The sequence below is a fragment of the Lagenorhynchus albirostris genome, chromosome 14 (genome assembly GCF_949774975.1).
Source record: "Lagenorhynchus albirostris chromosome 14, mLagAlb1.1, whole genome shotgun sequence".
Taxonomy (NCBI): domain Eukaryota; kingdom Metazoa; phylum Chordata; class Mammalia; order Artiodactyla; family Delphinidae; genus Lagenorhynchus; species Lagenorhynchus albirostris.
Genome location: NC_083108.1, coordinates 42,237,798 through 42,256,113, shown reverse-complemented (window position 1 = coordinate 42,256,113; position 18,316 = coordinate 42,237,798). Strand labels below are relative to the sequence as shown.

General features: G+C 40.4%; 1 protein-coding gene across 1 annotated transcript in view; it reads left to right on the top strand.

The window, feature by feature from the left end:
* The window catches only part of DSG2 (desmoglein 2), a 62,973-nt gene that overhangs the window by 19,382 nt on the left and 25,275 nt on the right, over positions 1-18,316 (top strand). Inside the window, exons 6-7 of the mRNA XM_060170503.1 lie at positions 13,481-13,516; positions 15,898-16,032. Coding sequence (XP_060026486.1) covers positions 13,481-13,516; positions 15,898-16,032 — 171 coding nt within the window. The remainder of the gene's footprint in view (positions 1-13,480; positions 13,517-15,897; positions 16,033-18,316) is intronic.

Genomic DNA, 18,316 nt, shown 5'->3' with positions numbered 1-18,316 from the left:
ACACTAATAACATCAAACTTGGTTAAATCTGCAAAGACCCTGTTTCCAAGTAAGGTCACATTCGGAGATACTGGGGGTTAGGACTTCAATATATCTTCTTTTGAGAGACACAATTCAGCCCATAACAAGTAGGTTCAGCTATCTATAAATTATCAACAACTTTGGAGTTATGCTTAAGGTTCTAATATGCAACTGGATAACAGATTTTAGAATAAACTCAAGTGTAAGTGAGATGGTAAATATTGAAACTTATAAGAATAATCAGTTATATTCAGGGATTTTAGAAATGTATGATTTCACATTTGTTTTTGTTTCTAAAAAATTAATAGGTAATGGGGAAATGGCAACTCTTAACAGAAGTTTCTTTAATTATAAACTTAGCGGAAAGTACTTTACAAAAAGACATGAGCATTAATTTCATTTACATTCTCCCTGATCATTAGAAATACCTGATGAGCTAAATTAAAATCTCCAAGGTTAAAGTCCAGAAATGTATATCGATAGAAACTTCCCAGTTAATCTAATAATTAGATAGGTGTGAGAGAATTACCAATCTAAATTTTGCAAAATAGTTTATTCATGAATGAAGCATACAAATATTTATATGGAAAAGAAATTACACACTGAATAGGGGTTCATATTTTTAAAACCGCCAAATTGCAGTAAAAGTCAGAAAGCTTAATTGAAATTATAAATGAGCTTTAGATCAATTTTAGCATTTCTCAATCACAGCTTTTTTTCTGTCTTTCATTGTGCCACAGATTTTAACAGCTGATAACACTTTTCAAACATACAGTCCACATATGATGCAAGATTGTTTTCTCAGCTAAGTTTATCTTAAAGTTTCAGATGTATACCACATATGACATTGCACTCTTTTTGTTTACTTCTAATTATTTTAAAATTTACTGAGATTTTTATCATATGCAAAGCTTGATGATTAGGGTGAAGGAAGCTGGAACACCAGGATTTGTACCATAGTCTAATGGTAAGAAGAATGATGCCCACAAGAAAATAAACTAGGTAGGAACTAACCCCATATGACCACTATTTAGTGATTCCCTGCTCGGTTCTAAACCGTGTGCTAGACATTGGGAGACCAGTAAAAAGTCAGATGGGTTCTGCCCTCATGGTGCTTACAGTCTAGTAAACAAGTAAATGGCTAAATTCCAAATGGGTGATGGTAAGAAGAGTAATGATAAAAGAACACACAGTGCCATGGAGCCTACAGAAGGAGCTCCAGCACTGAACATCCCAGCTAAGACCTGAGAGTAATTATAAATTAATGAGATGATATGAAGAGAAAGAGGGGAAAGAATGTTCTAGGTAGAGAGAAGAGCATATGCAAAGGCCTGAAGACAAGGATGCATGGTTCCTTGAAAAAACAGGAAGAGTCCATGTAGCTGGAACACAGTATGCAGAGCAGAACGACATGCTGAAAGATGTCTGCAGCCTTCTTGATACCAAGGGAAGCCACAGAAGGCTTAATTGACAAGTGAGTGCTTTTAGGGAGGTGTTCAAATCATAAAATGAAAAGATGAATGTTAGTTGAGTAGGTCAGGAAGGGGTGGAGAAAGAAGAGATGGTAGTCGACTGGGTACAATTTTGCCTCATTATTAAAAAAAAAAAAAAAACTTCCAGAATTTGGGATGCTGTGATCAAAGACGGCAGAAAAGCCCAGACAGTCCTGTGGAGGGAGGGTGCAGCCTGGCAGGAGGGTTGGTTTGGGAACAAGGGTTCTCAAGAAAATGTCAGGGCCCGGGGTGGGGGTGGGGGGAAGGATGTGAAAGGGGCGTTTTGATTGTCACAAGGTGCAGGATGCTACTGGCATTTAGTACTCCAAATGCAGCGTGGCTAAACCTCCAGCAACGAACAGAACCTTCAAGAAAAAATTGGCCACTCAGGAAGACTTTTCCTATCAGAAATGCCAATTGCTCCCCCGCTGAGAAATGGCGATAGGCAAATAGTGAGAGATTCTAATCAGGGATTCATCTTACTTACCTCTGTCTTTTTAAAATGCAAATATCCTCTCAGTTGATTAAGCCTTGATACATTCATTTATTCAGCAAGTATTATTGAGCACCTACTCTGTGCCAAACACTTTTCTAGGTCTTACCTCAAAACCGCACCTTCGTGGGAATTCCTTTCATCAGCCTAGCAGGTGCTGCCTGGCTGAGGGAATGAGAAGGCAGATTTGGGTGGAGACGAGAAGAAAGAGGTCCCATTTCCCCTATTCTAAAATACCTCCATCCCACTACTCTTTCAAGTTCCCTACGATACAAACTAAAAATACACAAATAAGTGGCCTATAAACTCCCTCATGTTGGAGATCCACTCTCCTTACACCCCAAAAGTGCTAACTGGGAAATGGGGCAGGGCGCCTAGCCCAATCGTCATTCTTGTTCTAACACTGTGGATCGGCTCTTCTTTCAAATATCTCCTTCCTTTGCTTCCATAGTACTCTGCTGGGGGTCCTTTCACCTCCGGGAGGCTGCGGTGGTTTTCCCATCCGGCACCGGAGGATATGCTGTACTCAGATCACCAGGAGGCCCAGGAGGTACATGGGGGAGGCAGAGCGTGGCCGGTAACAGCGGTGGCTGAGGGGCGCGCCCCTGGGACCGCGCGGTAAGCCCTGTCCCTTGAGCCGCAGCGCCCTACTCTCGAGCCTGCTGCCTCTTCCCTACGCAGAGCGTTTCCTCAGGATTCTAGCTTAACGTTTCTACAGTTCGTGCTCTGAGAATGCATCCTTCTAACTACTCAATCTCTGATCCCTTTCCCTATCCTCCACACGCAGGGCACTGCCGAGCGCTAACGTCGTCCCCATAAAGACTGTTGCCTCCACCCACCCATCCCGGTGCCATTACCCTATTACGGGCCCTCATCACATCTGCTCTGGCTTATTTAACCTTCAAACTGTCTCCTGCCTCTCGCCGTGGAGCACTGCCAAAACAATCTCTCCGAAGCCCTGGGGGCATAGTATCCCTCATCAGAAGCTGATCCTTACAGGATCAGTGAAGATCCTTAGCACAACTTTTTGTCCTTATTTTCTACTCACTACTGACACACGGTCTAGGTGTCAAATTGCACGCCTTCCTGTTCTTTGCCCTCCCTCTGCAAGTTCTGGCCGGTGCGGTCTTTAAAGCAGATCATTTCTTTTCGCCTCCCATCTGCTCCCACACCTAAACCTCTCCGGATTTCTCTAGAAGGAGGTCATTTCTGCCTTTTCTGAGCTCCCCAGAACTGCTTTTGCAACTGCCGTGCACACAATGAATTTCTTCTACCTCTGTTATAGTAATTTATGTACACTTTATCTCTCCTGCTAAACTTCTTTAGAACAGGATCTATGTACCATTTATCTATACTAGCTCAATGCCTTGGACACAGAAGAATCCTTTAAAAACCTAAAAGCTAATGTATCTTTCTATGTTTGGAAAAAGGTGGAATAATAATCTGGATTTCATTTGTTTAGAAGAAACGTTTAACGCTCAGATAGTGTGGTTGGTAAGTTTTTGTTTGACCTTTAACACATTCGGCAATTACTAGATGTGCTTTCGCTATATGCCCAACAGCCTTCTAGGTGCTTGTGAGCTGTCCCACTACCATGAAGCCTACAGTGGGGGAAAGGAGAATGTAGGGAAACTAATTTGACATTTTTTGAGTACCCACTGTGTGCCAGTAACTGGATTTACTGAATGTTATTAATGGTTAATCTGGGTAGAACCCAAGTCCCCCGACACCAAATGCCTCTCTGTCAATCCAAAGGCATCACTGTGACCTCCTTTACAAGCAGTTTTCTATAGTTAGTCATACATAAGGCCTGAACTTCTGGAACTAGATAATTGGTTCAGTTTCATTACAAGATAGAATCATCCTAGAAAGGAAAAAAAAAGAAGAAATGTAAATTGAAATTTGCCTAATTGCACAGTCGTGCAGAAGTATTCTAAACAACTTTCTAAAACCATTGATTTCTCACTGTTCAGTTTTGCCAGTCCACTTATTTGAAGCCAATTGAAAATGCCTGTTTTCCACTTTGGACCTTGGAGTCAATTGTTGGTCAGTTTCTGGTAGTTCCTGCAGTTTGACTTACTGACAGGATAGTGCCATCTAGTGATGAAAAAGGACAATTTGAAGTTCTTGGTCTTCTTAAGCTTCTTGGGGGGGCGGGGGAAGAAATCTGGTTTTCTTCATTCTATTTTTTAGTGTAATTTTCAGAAATATATTGCAGCAAAAGGGTGGAAACAGCCCATCATTTTTGTTTAAGAAATTATGTATTATGTAGATGTATCTGAAAAGATGTATTTTACAGATTTGCTTGTATTTTGCCTGATTCCAAAAGCATTTGTAGCAATTATAGAAAACACCAATAAAATGGTAAAGTATTTCAAAAATGATAAATGCTCAGGATCAGTAAATCTTCAGCTAGAAGAAGAGGTATGAACACTGTTTAAAGCAATTTTATTGTAGTTGATTACTACTTGTAAAGTGGAAAATCTTCTTGCGATGGGAATAACTCAGTTGCTGAATTTCCTTATTTGGAATGTATTGTTTCACACATCTCTGTAATTAAGGGCTAATTCTCCAGTCTATGAGTTATGCAGGCTCTCCTTCCCTTTCCTTTGCTACTCTGTGATTTTACACAATTGTTTTCAAAAGTGGGGTCTCAGGACCAGCAGCATCAGCATTACCCGGAAACTTGTTAGAAATACAGATTTTTATACCCCACCCCAGCCCTACTGAATCAGAAACTCAGAAGTCTTGTGTTTCAACAAGATGATTCACGTGCCACTCAAGTTTGAGAACCACTGTTTATTAACATCCCTATTAGAAAATAATTGGGAATTGAAAAAGAAGATTAAATATGAAAAAGCCTACTTTTAGCTATTTATTAGCAACTCTGATTTTTTTTTAATGTTTTAGGGGCCAAGGAAATTGACTAAATAAAATAATGTTGACTTTTTTGGGTCTTCTGTTTATTTGTCTATGCCAAGTTAAAAATAGGAGCTGTCCATGACTACACAAAAGGCAACTTGAAAGGACAGTTCACAACGTGCTCTAACAACTCAAGTGTAGCACAGCATTGCTAACTCAAGCATTTAAAAATTCTTGGCACCAATAAATGTTTCCAAGGAAAATATCTCCCCCTTTAAAGTTAACGTCAATATGACTCACCCCAAATCATATTTATTACATTAAGATTAGCCCAAACATCTAAAGAGCAGGCAAAAGATTATGATCAATTTATAGAATTTATGATCAATTATAGAATTTTTGTCAGACTTAACGTATATAATTTTACTATCTAAAATTCAAATTCAGAGTTGAAAAATTAAAGTTCAAAATATTGCTTTTCTTGGTGGTTGAGTTTTTTTAAACAGCAGCCATGAAAACAAACGTATGTTTAAACTAGCTGTTGAGTGAGGCTGCCCTAGGAATTGTACTTATGTGTGGGTCATTTGTAAGTTGGATTTTTTTAAGTTGGGAATTTCTAAATATGGTATAATGTTTAGCCATAAAATAAGAAATTTTATAGACCACCTCTCCTCCTTCAAAAAAAAAGACCAGAGGAAAATAGTATGATAGGTGAAATTCTAACATAAGTCTAACATCAGGTTTATCAGACCTTCTTGTGGATACAGAGTCTACTGAGGACCAGTTCTGTCTATACAATTAGAAAATTCAGGATATGTAATCAGAGGAAATAAACAAGTGGCATCCATGACCTTTATTTTATCTCATTTTATTTCCTTTAAATTATTTTAGCCAAAGCTGGAAACCCTTTAAGAATGGGTTGGGTGTAAGCCAGGGACCTTAAGAGCAATTTCTGATTCTGCATTCTGTACAGTGAAATGGAGAAACAGAATTTGAAAACATTCTGCGTGGTTGGAAGGGTGGGTAGGAAAGGGAAGTAACAGGCTTTTCTGTGATTGTCGGGGGTGGGCATGAGGTTGAAGAGCAGCAGCGGGCATGTGTTAGGTCACCTCTATTTGGGTACCGAAGATCATCCGTTGACCGCCCTGCTAAAGTAGGCTAAAGTTCTTTCTGGCTGAATGGAAACAATAAGCCATGATAATGCCTCAAAGTTAAAACAATATTTTAAACTACTTTGTACCCCTCTACATCTCATCTTCAGTAAGTTATCGATTGGTCTGAGATATTAAAGTTTAAGGGGTCACCTAACCTTGGACTCATAGAATCACAAAAGAAAGCTTCAAAATCCTTTACTTCCGGCCGACAGCCTATTAGCCAGGAAGAACTGTCATCACTGACATGTAAGTCCTCCAGGATTCTGTTTGTTAAACTCATCGAGGTGACTTCAGAGTTGGATGTCTTTTCTAAAGGTGCTGACCTTGGGAATAAAGAGTCATTGATTGATTGTATTTTTTTCAGTGATATTTGACCTTCCTTCATGGCTCTGCCAAAAAAAAAAAATTATTTTCTTTCCAGTTACCAAAAAGGCCAGTTTTTACAGGATGCATGGGATCTAATGGTAGAAAAATTTTTAATTTTTTCTGAACTTCAGTAAATTGGGAAAGGTTTTGAAGGATTTTTCTGGTTCATCTAAAAATACTTCTTTGACTACAGAGACTAGAAACTTACCTTTCTTCTTCAGTCTTAAAGGTGTGTCACACATGACATTTTTCTATCACTAAGTTCCTTGTGAGAAAAAAGAATGACAGATTTCATAGTTAGGAGAAGCCATAATGGTCACCTTGTCCAGATGTCCTTCCAGTGCTTGAAATCCTTTTACAACATCCCCACAGGACGTCACTCAAACTTACAGAACTGAAAATGTTCAAAGGGAAGTGGGAAGGAGTGGGAATGGAGAACAGAAGACAGAGTGTGTCAATTACTCCATTTATATTGTCTGCAATATGCTACCAGTTTGGAAATTTACATAAATCCGTGGTCCTCCAGAACTTGCATGACCTTCTTGGCCCTAGTTATTACAGTAACTTGCAATCAGAGAAACATGGTCTGAGTTAGGGTTTCTTAACCTTGGCATTTTGCATTTAGAGCCAGATAATGCTTTGTTGGGGGAGGGGCTGTCCTGTGCATTGTAGGATGTTGAGCAGCTTCTCTGGTCTCTACCCAGTACATGCCAGTAGCACTTACTTCCCCCCGCCCCCAACACACGCACTCTGGTTTGATAAGCAAAAATGTCTCCACACTTTACCAAATATCCCAGGTGACCACAGGATGTCACAGGAAAGGGGTGGGGGAATTTGTGTGCACAAAATCTCCCCCAACTGAGAACTACTGTCCTAAATTAAGAATGTGTGCTGTGAGATACACATTCCTAAAGAAACATCCAAATCATTTACTTTAGGAAGGAGTAGTTAAGATCTCAACTATTTCCTTAGTCAAATAAACAAACAGTTCCACAACTGACAAAATGTTGGTACAACTCTCTTGGGTTGTTTGTACCATGAATGTGGAGCAAATATTTCAGTCTATCATGTCTTTATTAAGTGTCTGTGAAAACAGGCTATTGCAATAGCTGCTGTAAAATGCAAACAGCAGGACTATTAGGTAGATGCCAAAAACCCTCAGCTTTAAGGTGCACATCAATTTTGGTAACTTTTTAGTGAAGTGTACTGAATTACTGAATTTTCACAAACCGAACATACCGTGTAACCAGCAACGAGATCAAGAAACATAGCGGCACCCTGACACCGTCTTCACTGGATCCCTCCCCTCTACCACCACCACCTTGACCACGGCGCTCTCATTCCCACCTCCTGGTCTGGCTGTTCCTTTTGCAGGGCTCTACCTGGCTTGCTCCCTCACCCCATTCCCGTCTCTATGCAGATGTAACCTCTTCTGAGAGCCTCCCCACAGTCTTAAATCCCTCTACTACCTTGGCCCTGCTTTAATTTTCTTTACAACTTTTATCACACCCTACTTTTGTCTGTCTCCCCAACATGTAAGAATCCAAGAGGACAGGAACATCGCAGGAGCTTGGGAAATTGAAGGCATGGATAAATCCAGATTTCAGAAATTTTAAGCTGAGGAAAATGCAAGTCTTAGAAATGAGGAAATTGTATTCACTGAGTGCCTGCTATGTGCCAGTCATTGCAATAAATACATTTATGTATTATTTCTTTTAATTTGTATAATAACTGAACAATGGTACACGTTAGGCTGCTTTCACATGTAAGCACCAAAACCCAGCTAAAAGGTTAATTAAAAGGAATGTTTAATATCGCATAACAAATGGTCAGGAGATGGGGTGGCTCCACATTTGACCAGTTTCGTAACTCAAAGATGTTATGGTTTCAGTTTGTCTTCTCTGCCATTTTATTAGCTTTCTACTCATGGTCACAGATGGCCATTGCGATTCCAAATGTCACATCCTTGCTCAGCAGTCTCCAGAAGCAGGTAAAAAGAGAGGCTATGAATATGTTTTTCTTCTTATGAGAGACAAGTATCTTTTTCCAGATTCTCCTGATATCTCATTGGCCAAATTCTCTTACACGTTGTTACAGACTGAATGTTTGTGTCCCCCGAAAATTCATATGGGATAGTGTTTGAAGATGGGACCTTTGGGAGTTAATTAAGTTTAGATGAACCTTTTGCTACTGAAAAATAATTAAAACACAGCCTCTGGTAACAACAAAGTTAATAAGAAAAGCTCTATCTTTATTCCCTCCCCTTTAAAGTGGCTGAGGAGACTGGAAACAATTTTATAATGTGTGTGCTACACCTACACACCCAGATCTTGGCTTCTAAATACCATTCAGTATTAGAAATCAGGGCTCCTTGATGAAATGGTTGATTCTAAAGCCAGGACAGGGAAAATACAAGATGAGCCTGGAGCATCTTGTAATACTAGACAGTAAGAAAGAGCTCAGAAAACAAAACATGGGGACATGTCAAAGGGACACAGAATCTAACCATAAAGATCTTTCAACGGCCAAAGCTGGAACTATTTAAACAATAAAATAAATTAAATAGTATTGGATTATAACCCACAGAATAAAATCAATATGCATGAATCCAAGCTGATAAAAATGATTGAATTAATAAACAAATAAATAAGGGAAGAACAGACAAATCTTTCTTACTAAAGAATTCCAAATAATATATAGAGATGCCCCCCCCGGAAGTGGAGCTTAACCTCTCTCCTCCCGGCATCCCTACTCCAAGGGTGAGCTAGACTTAATGATACATTTCTAAAGAATACAGCAGGTGAAGGGAAAAACAGCAACTTTACAGTGGAGAAACCTACAAAGGCTACTTTAACAAATATTGTCAGGTGGGTATCATGTACCCCTGATATGCTGTGAGGAAAAGGGCACTTCACCACCGCTCTGTGGTGTTCTTTGCAAAAGCACATCACCCGGTTGTAAACATAAGAAAAACAACAGATAAATCCAAATGAGAGGACAGTCTGCAGGATAATTGGCCAGTACTCCTCAAAACTGTCAAGGTCATAAACAAGGAAAGCCTGGGAAATGGTCACAGACCAGAGGAAATTAAGGAAACATAACAACTTCATACAATGTGGGATCCTAGATTGGATCCTGGAACAGAGAAAGGACATTAGTACAACAGTAAAATCTGAATAAAGCGTAGTAATTTAGTTAACTGCGCATTATCTAAATATACCAATTTTGATATCTTAGTTTTGACAAACGTACCACAGGTATTTAAAATGTTAGCTTTAGGGACTTCCCTGGTGGCGCAGTGGTTAAGAGTCCACCTGCCAATGCAGCGGACACAGGTTCGAGCCCTGGTCTGGGAAGATCCCACATGCCGCAGAGCAACTAAGCCTATGCACCACAACTACTGAGCCTGTGCTCAGATCCCACAAGCCACAACTACTGAGCCTGCGTGCTACAACTACTGAAGCCCGCGCGCCTAGAGCCTGTGCTCTGCAGCAAGAGAAGTCACCACAATGAGAAGCCCGTGCACCGCAACGAAGAGTACACCCCATTTGCCACAACTAGAGAAGGCCTGCACACAGCAACGAAGACCCAACGCAGCCATAAATTAATTAATTAAAAAAATTTTTAAATAAAAAAATAAATAAAAATAAAATGTTAGCTTTAGTGGGAAACGAGTAAAGGCACTCTTGGTACCCTCTGTGCAATATTTGTGTAAATCTAAATATATCCCTGAATTAAAAATTTATTTAAAAAGAAATGTGTGCTGAAACAAATACTGTATGTCAAATGTGCTTCAATTAAAAAAAAATTTAGGGAAATTCTCAAAAATCAAATGCTGCTATAACTAAAGCATTAACAATAGTAAAATGTAAATGGGATAAAACCCCTTCAGAAGCAATGGGGCAAAGAAAAAAAAAGTGTGTGCTACGCAATTGTTGAAACTGGGTGCAGGCTATGTGGATGCTCATTGTACTGTTTACTCTGCTTTTGTATACACAGTCATCTCTCCGTAATCGCCGGGGGTTGATTACAGGATTCCCCCCCTCCCCAGAAACCAAAATACATGGATTCTCAAGTCCCTTATAGAAAATGGCGAGGCGCGTCTTACTCCATATCTGTGGGTTCTGCATCCGCGGGTTCCGCGTTTGCAGATATGGAGGGCTGACTATAACTGCAATTTAAAAGTTTTTAAAGATTAAAAATAAGTAAATTCATGAAATAGAAGATTCTCTGCTTTCAAGATATTAGCAATCAAGAGTGACAAAGTTTCTTGTGTTAACTACTGAGATAATAATGAATAGGTGGACTTTGTTGTCTGTATCCCTCAACAAACAAATGATATTGCATATCACAGTTCTACAACTTTGCTACTTAAAGTGTGGTCCAAGAACCTGCAGCCTTGGCATCATCTGAGAGCCAGTTAGAAATACAGAGTATAAAGCTGAACTCCAGGCATACTGAATTGAAATCTTCATTTTATCAATAACAAGATCCCCAGTGAACAAAATACACATTAAAACTTAAGAAGCACTGTTTATAGTCATGTAGTTTTCTTAACAAGTCACATCTAAAAAGTACATTCCAATAAAAAATGAAGATAGTCTTATAAAGAGTTTATGTTTGACTAGAAGACTCTAAATTGGCCCCTTTTGCTTACATCCTGGGGCACATGATACTTGGTCAGAATGATAACATTTACTTAAAATAACACATATTTAATATCACACCTTTGCTAGGCCCAATAAGATTCTAGGGAAGAATAAAAGTGGTAAATATTTTATCCAGCCAACTCCTCAGTGTGGCCCATACAGAGAAAAGAAACCAGTAGTTAGGAGGCTGGGCAAGAAATATATCACTTTTTAAGAATGTCCCCTGATGATGTGACAATGAGGAATCCTGGATCTAGTCCCTAGTCTTTCCCTTCAAAAATACCCACCAGAGAAACATGCAGAGAGGAGTGATCCATTCAGCATTGCTTTCACTTGTTTTTTTATACCATGCCACCTCTGAAAGTACATAAATTTGGGGAGCACGACTTTGGTTGGAGATATATACCTCTGGCCATTGCTAGCTGGTAAACTAGTAATAGAGGATAAGGAAGAAATAATATATCTGACCATAAAATAGAAAATTAGCCATGGTGGTTCATCTGCCCCAGAGGAACTCATATTAGAGGCTGAACATCCACTGTCCTTAAGTATCTCTTTGCAAGGGTGGAAACAAGAACACGTGCTACGAGGTAGAGGAAAGAAAGGAAGGTGAAAGATCCATGTGTAGAACAGACCCTGCAAGAAGCCTTCAAAGGGATGTGAGTAAGCAAAAGAGACTGAAAAATTGTAGAGAAAGCCCTGCTTTCCATGATTTACCAACCAAGGCTTCATGGATCCATGTGACCTGAGAGGCACATGAAAAAGGGCAGACAAGACTGAGAAAAATCCAAACTTAAGACAGATTACAAAGAATTAATACATAAATAGCAGGTGAGGAAGTAAAGGCAATAAATATAGACAACTATTTCAGGTTGGAATTATAGTAGAAGAAGGATATGGAGCAGTAGATTAAATGTTAACAGAAACAAGGAAGAGGTTTGTTTGTGTGATTTTAAGATGGGGAAGATCTAACTTTGTTTGACCAACCAGTGGGAAGGAAATAAACATGTTTGATGAGCCAGCAGCAAATGAAGATAAAAGATTAGTGAAAGGAACAAGTTTCTTGAGAAGATACATGTGGGAGAATAAGTGGAAAAGTTGAAAATAAAGCACACAGAAGATGGTTAACCTTGGAAAGGCATCAGGACACCTCTTCCTTGGAGAAAGAAGGGAAGGAGAGGGTGATGGAAGATACAATCTCAGTCAAATAAAATGTGGGATCACTAAGAGTGGGTTCAGAAGTGTGGTCAATGTGATTGGGGTATTGCCTGGAAGTTTGGGATGGTATGATAGGGATGCAATACAAGAAGCAAAGATAAGGCCGTTGTATAATTTATGGTCTGAGTGAGCACATTTTTGAGAATGAAAGGGGTGCTGACACATGGAATGCCTGCACAACAGGACTTGCCTGGGCAAACGGAAACATACATAGTCACCCTAGAAACAAACATTACCCCTGTGGAGGGAGCATGGATGTGTGACGGGTCCATTCAATCTCTCTGGCCCTCTCTAGCAATGTCAGTACAGGGTCAAAAAGAATCATAGTTAGGCTTACAGAGTTGGGGGAAAAAGTGAGGCAGGAATATTAGAAGATCGAGAGATTGAGGATCCCTGAGTCATTGGCAATATCTTTGGAAAGGCTGGCAATGGTGGAAGTGTTCTTAAGCCACTTGCCTCTTGTGGCAATTGAGCAAATTTATCAATCTCAATTAATTTCAGTGTAAATAGCCACATGTGGCTACGCTGTTAGAAGTGCTGGTTCAGATTAAACCAAGAGAAGAAGGAAGCTAAGAGGAGATTAATGGACTATAAACAAAGTGCTGCAAAAGTCAAAAGGCAGGAAGGGGGTTTGTTGTGCAGATTTAGAGTAAACATAACTATTTAGTTCTGTATAATGATGTGCAATATAAGTCCAGAGTGCTTGATAAGAACCAAAGAAAAGAGTTGGTAGGCCTGAGGAAGCTGAGGAATGAAGTCTGAATATGGGCAGTCATGTGTGACCCGAACATGGGGCATGATGGGAGTTAGCGGGGGAGGGGGAGGGGGGACGGCATCTCCCACTAAAGGCCTTGAGGAAAGGTAAGTGGGTCCCTGAGAACATGAAAACCACAGGGTAAGGAGGGAAGGACCAGAGAGTGGCTAAGATTTCAAAAGGAGAGTTTGTGTCTTTGTTTTTCAGATATGAGTTGTGTTCTGAGCTTCCTGGGGGAGGGAGTATGCATATAAAAGAATATGGATTCCTCTCTCTGGCCCTGGTCATGGTGGGAAGCAAAGGGGAAAATTAAAATTTGTTTCCTTTTGACAAAGACAGATAGTAGTGGTTAAATACCCCCCCTTTTTTAATGTCTATAATATCCTAGGTGCTAGGTTATTCATTAACAAAGTACTTAAGCTGAATTGAGTGATAAATCGTATTAAACAACAAATAATTTTATTTTCCAGATCTGCTTTAACTTTGGAGATGGACTCCATTTAGAGGTAAGGAACCGAGGGGATTATTCCTTTCTTTTGGACTCAGGGGCTTAATTTCATGGAAGACAGTTGTGCCTTTCCCAGATTGAAAACACACACTCCTGCTGAAACTGCTAGGTAGCGTTTCAGGGGGCTCCAGGGAGCTCCAGTCCTTTATGTCTCAGTGCAGAAAGAATTCAGAGAGAGGCAAAGTGATAAGTTAGAAGTGATTTATTAGACTAGGACACTTGTGAGGCTTACAAGGGAGCAGGCAAGCATTGCACTTCTCCAAGTACTTAGTGGGCTACTTTTTCAAAGGAAGAGGAGGGAGGGGGAGAAGACCACCTTCTTTTTCATTCTTTGAGTCTTCAATCATTAACTCCTCCTACATGCTGGGCGGGGGAGTTTTTGACCCTATATGGTGCATCCAGGACCGTCATAGCACTATGGAAAAATTATTTCAGGTCTCAGTACAACGAGGGTCTTTCACTTTGAAATGTCACCTTTCCATAAATTACTGTTTTTTTGTGTGCAGAGAGCATGTCCTAGGGGTCATTACCTTGCTGACGTCACTGGGCAGGTTGTAGGCCTTATTTTCCACTAGTGTTTGATTGTTTGGGGGCATGTCTCGTGCTTCTGTTTTGCATGGTTTTATTGCTAAGGGAGCCGATCAGGCTTTGATGCTAAGTGACTTGCTCTGCTTTGAGGCAAGCAAGCTTGTTTCAGGATTTTTCCATTGCTTTCTTGAATGATCATTAACGTACTGGGGTCTCCCAAAGTCTCCTAAAGTTCTCTCTCTATCTATATTCCCCTAGTGGGATTTCTGAGCTAACTGCTCGATTATCCTACTCTATCCCTATCACCTCAGACTCAGCCATTCCCACTCAAACACACGCACAGGAACTTCTATCCAGGCATGTCTGTGCAGCGTATTTTGACAATCTAAATGTCCATCAATGAGAGAATGGTAAAACAATTGATGGTACATGGAAGAATGTCCACGATGAGGTACTGAATGAAGAATCAAGGGGCAGGACTTCCCTGGTGGCGCAGTGGTTAAGAATCCACCTGCCAATGCAGCGGACACGGGTTCGAGACCTGCTCTGGGAAGATCCCACATGCTGCGGAACAACTAAGCCCGTGTGCCACAAACTAAGCCTGCGCTCTAGAGCCTGTGAGCCACAACTCCTGAGCCCGCGTGCCACAACTCCTGAAGCCTGCACTCCTAGAGCCCGTGCTCCACAACAAGAGAAGCCACCACAATGAGAAGCCTGCGCACTGCAACCAAGGGTAGCCCCCGCTCGCCACAACTAGAGAAAGCCCAAGCGCAGCAACGAAGACCCAATGCAGCCAAAAATAAAATTAAATAAATAATGAATCACCCTTAAAAAAAAAATCAAGGGCCACAATGAGATGTACAGTATAATTCCATTTTTATAGAAAAAGAGACCTTTTTACATGTGCACATGTATGGTCATAAGAAAAGATCATAAAAGATATTTATCAAAAAAAAAAAGATATTTATCAAGCTGTTAACAGTGAATGCTCCAAAGTATGAGTGGAAAAAGTAGGAGGATGTTTTACATTATAAACTTTAATGTTATTTTAATGTTTTGATACATAACTTAATTTTTTTAATTATAGAAGAATTTTTCCACTATAAACAAAGAAAAAAATCAGTGACCTAATGATAACCAGTGTAAATATTTTGAAATAAAATACATGTTATATACAGCAACAAAATGACTAAAACTGTAAACCTAGTGTAAAAATCATTTCTGATCTTAAAATACTAGGTCAGCTGTATTAAAATTTTCCTTGGATAAAATATATATTCATCTATTAAAGCACAACTGAAAATTTATAGAATAGTTTTCTACCTAAAGTTTTTGATAAACCAAAGGTGGGTGATTTAATCCTTTAACGTCATTCTTAAAACAATAAATCCATTAACTGACACTTGCACTAGTTTTAGTTAAATTGACATCAACAGGTTACTGACATGTAGTCTTAAAACATTAGTAATTCATTTTTATATTATAAGGCACCACAGAAAAATAAAACTTCATTTTCAGTCAGTAAGAAGAAAACTCATGATTTGGTACATTAATTTTAATTTGCCCATTTGTAAGATCACTCAATTACTCTCACCTTTTTAACTCTTCACTCTGGGAGATCTCTTCTGACTGATAAAAAACTGCTTTGCTGGTTTGGAAACAAGCTCTTCAGGTATATAGTGTTTGCCAGAGTGTATATATTTCCTCTTTGAAAATGAAGCCTGTTAAAAAAATATGAAATTTATACCGTTAAATTTGCACAGCCCCTTTTCAACTTTTAGTAAATTTCAGGATGCCGTACTAATGTCTTAGGGTACTTAATCATTTGGGGGCATTATTTTGTTGTTTTAGGCCTTACACTCAAGAAATGAAAATAAGCTGCTTCCTAAACATACTCACTCAGTGAGGCAAAAGCGCGCTTGGATTACTGCCCCTGTGGCTCTTCGGGAAGGAGAGGATCTGTCCAGGAAGAATCCGATTGCCAAGGTACCTTCTCAAGGGGAACAGGATAATGCATGCGTATTGCTAAAGTGTGGTCTGCGGACTTTCATGCTCACTTTAAAATTTTAGGAAAATTATATGATGTACTTACTGAGGTTTTAATATTCCACATATCACCTGGAAGAGCCTCTTTCCCATTCTAGAAGATGCAGCATTATTGGTGAACATATATATATATATAATGTAGGGCTTTGATTCAACTAAGAGTTGAATCTGGCGCTAGTTGAATCTTTGTTTAACAGAGTGTTACAATGCTCAAAAGGAGATAGTATCACGTGTTGGGGGCGGGGCAATGTTCTTTTTCCTACCACCCTCCTAGTTTCTCTGTCTGTAGCCCTGGAAGTTGGACTGACAAAAAAACAGATTAACAAGAGAAAAACAAACAAGCTTAGTAACATGTCTGTCGCGCATGTAGCACCCAGAGGTGAGTAACTTAAAGGTTTGGTTAGGATTTGGGTTTATATAGCTACTTAGCAAAAGAACAATAAATTTTTAGAGAAGTGACGAGACGAAAAGGACCTTGAATCTCCAGGAGCAGCAAACTGTGGGAAGGCAGATATATGAGCAACTAATAATAGAAAAATCTAGTTAGTCAGGTTTGTTTTGTGGATTCCTCTGGTCCTGTCTCCAGGCTGATAAGGATCTAACTCCTGTGGTTAACCTTTGTCCTTCCTCTTAGAGAGTGGGGGAAAGGCACCTTTACAACTTTATGTCCTGCTCTTAGGCAAATAGGGGGAGGGCAGAGAGCTTTCTTGCATCTGATTCTTCTCAATTGCTTTCGGCTTGAAATAATTCTTATACCAGGGTTGCGTATTCTGCCACCCTACACATGAAAGTAGTTTTCAAAATGAAAAGAACTGATATCTAATAGGTGGTAGGGTGACCGACCACACATCCTGCCTGAAACAGTCTGAGTTTGTAGCCATTGTCCTAGCCTAATCATTAATAACTCCCCTTCCACTCTCAAAATGCCCATTTTTTTGGATAAATTTTATGGTAATTCTATTAATATGTATCTCAGACTTATCATGTGCAAGTCTGAACCCCTGATTTTTCCCAAAAGCTGTTCTCCATAAGTTTTACCCATTTCAGTAAACGGCACTATAATTCTATCCAATATTTCAAAAATGTAGCAAGTACTGTCAGTTCTATGCCAAAAATGTATTCCAGATCTGTCCACTTCTCCCCACTGCCACCCTCCTTGTCCGAGTCATTGTCAGCTCTGACCTGTGCTACCAAAAGCGCCCCAACTTCATCTCCCTGCCTTCACTCTTGCCTCTGCCTCCCCCCACCACAGTCCATTCTCCAGAAAGCAGCCAGAGTGATCTTTTGGGGGTTTTTTGTTTTGGTTTGGTTTTTTTATAAATTTATTTATTTTATTTATTTATTTTTGGCTGCATTGGGTCTTCGTTGCTGCACGTGGGCTTTCTCTAGTTGTGGTGATCGGGGGCTGCTCTTCCTTGTGGTGCGCGGGCTTCTCATTGCGGTGGCTTCCCTTGTTGCGGAGCACGGGCTCTAGGCTCGCAGGCTCAGTAGTTGTGGCACATGGGCTCAGTAGTTGCAGCTCACGGGCTCTAGAGTGCAGGCTCAGTAGTTGTGGCGCACGGGCTTAGTTGCTCCATGGCATGTGGGATCTTCCCAGACCAGGGCTCGAACCCGGGTCCCCTGCATTGGCAGGTTAATTCTTAACCACTGCTCCACCAGGGAAGCCCCAGAGTGATCTTTTGAAAGACAAATCAAAGCATCCCCTTGGTGAGACCCTTTCAACAGCTGCCCACTGCAGTGGAAGGAGTAAACCCTCCGCGGCCTACAAGAGCTCTTGGGATTCATTGGCCTTGACCTCCTCTCTGACCTTAGCTCCTATCAGTCCCCAGCCCCCACTCTGCCACCTCCCTAAGCTGACACAAGCCATTCCAGCCTCCCACCCTTAGCACTTGCTGTTGCCTCTGCCTAGAACCCCCTCCCCACAGATACTTGCAGTATCTCACAGCATCAAGCCTCTAGCCAAGAGTTACCTCCTGAAAGAATTCCCTTCCTGGCCTCACCCCATCTCAGTCCCCACACTCGTTCTGCTCAGTTTCTAGCTCATTCGCCTCCAGGACATTATGTCATAAATTGCTTGCTTGTTGTCTGGTTCCCTCAGTAGAGTGTAAGCTCCCCCAGGGCAAGGGCTTAGACCTTAGGGCTCACAGCTCATGCCCTGTGCCCTGAGCAGTGCCAACATCCAGTAGGTGTTCAGTAAACATTTGTGTGAATGAATAATTGTTCA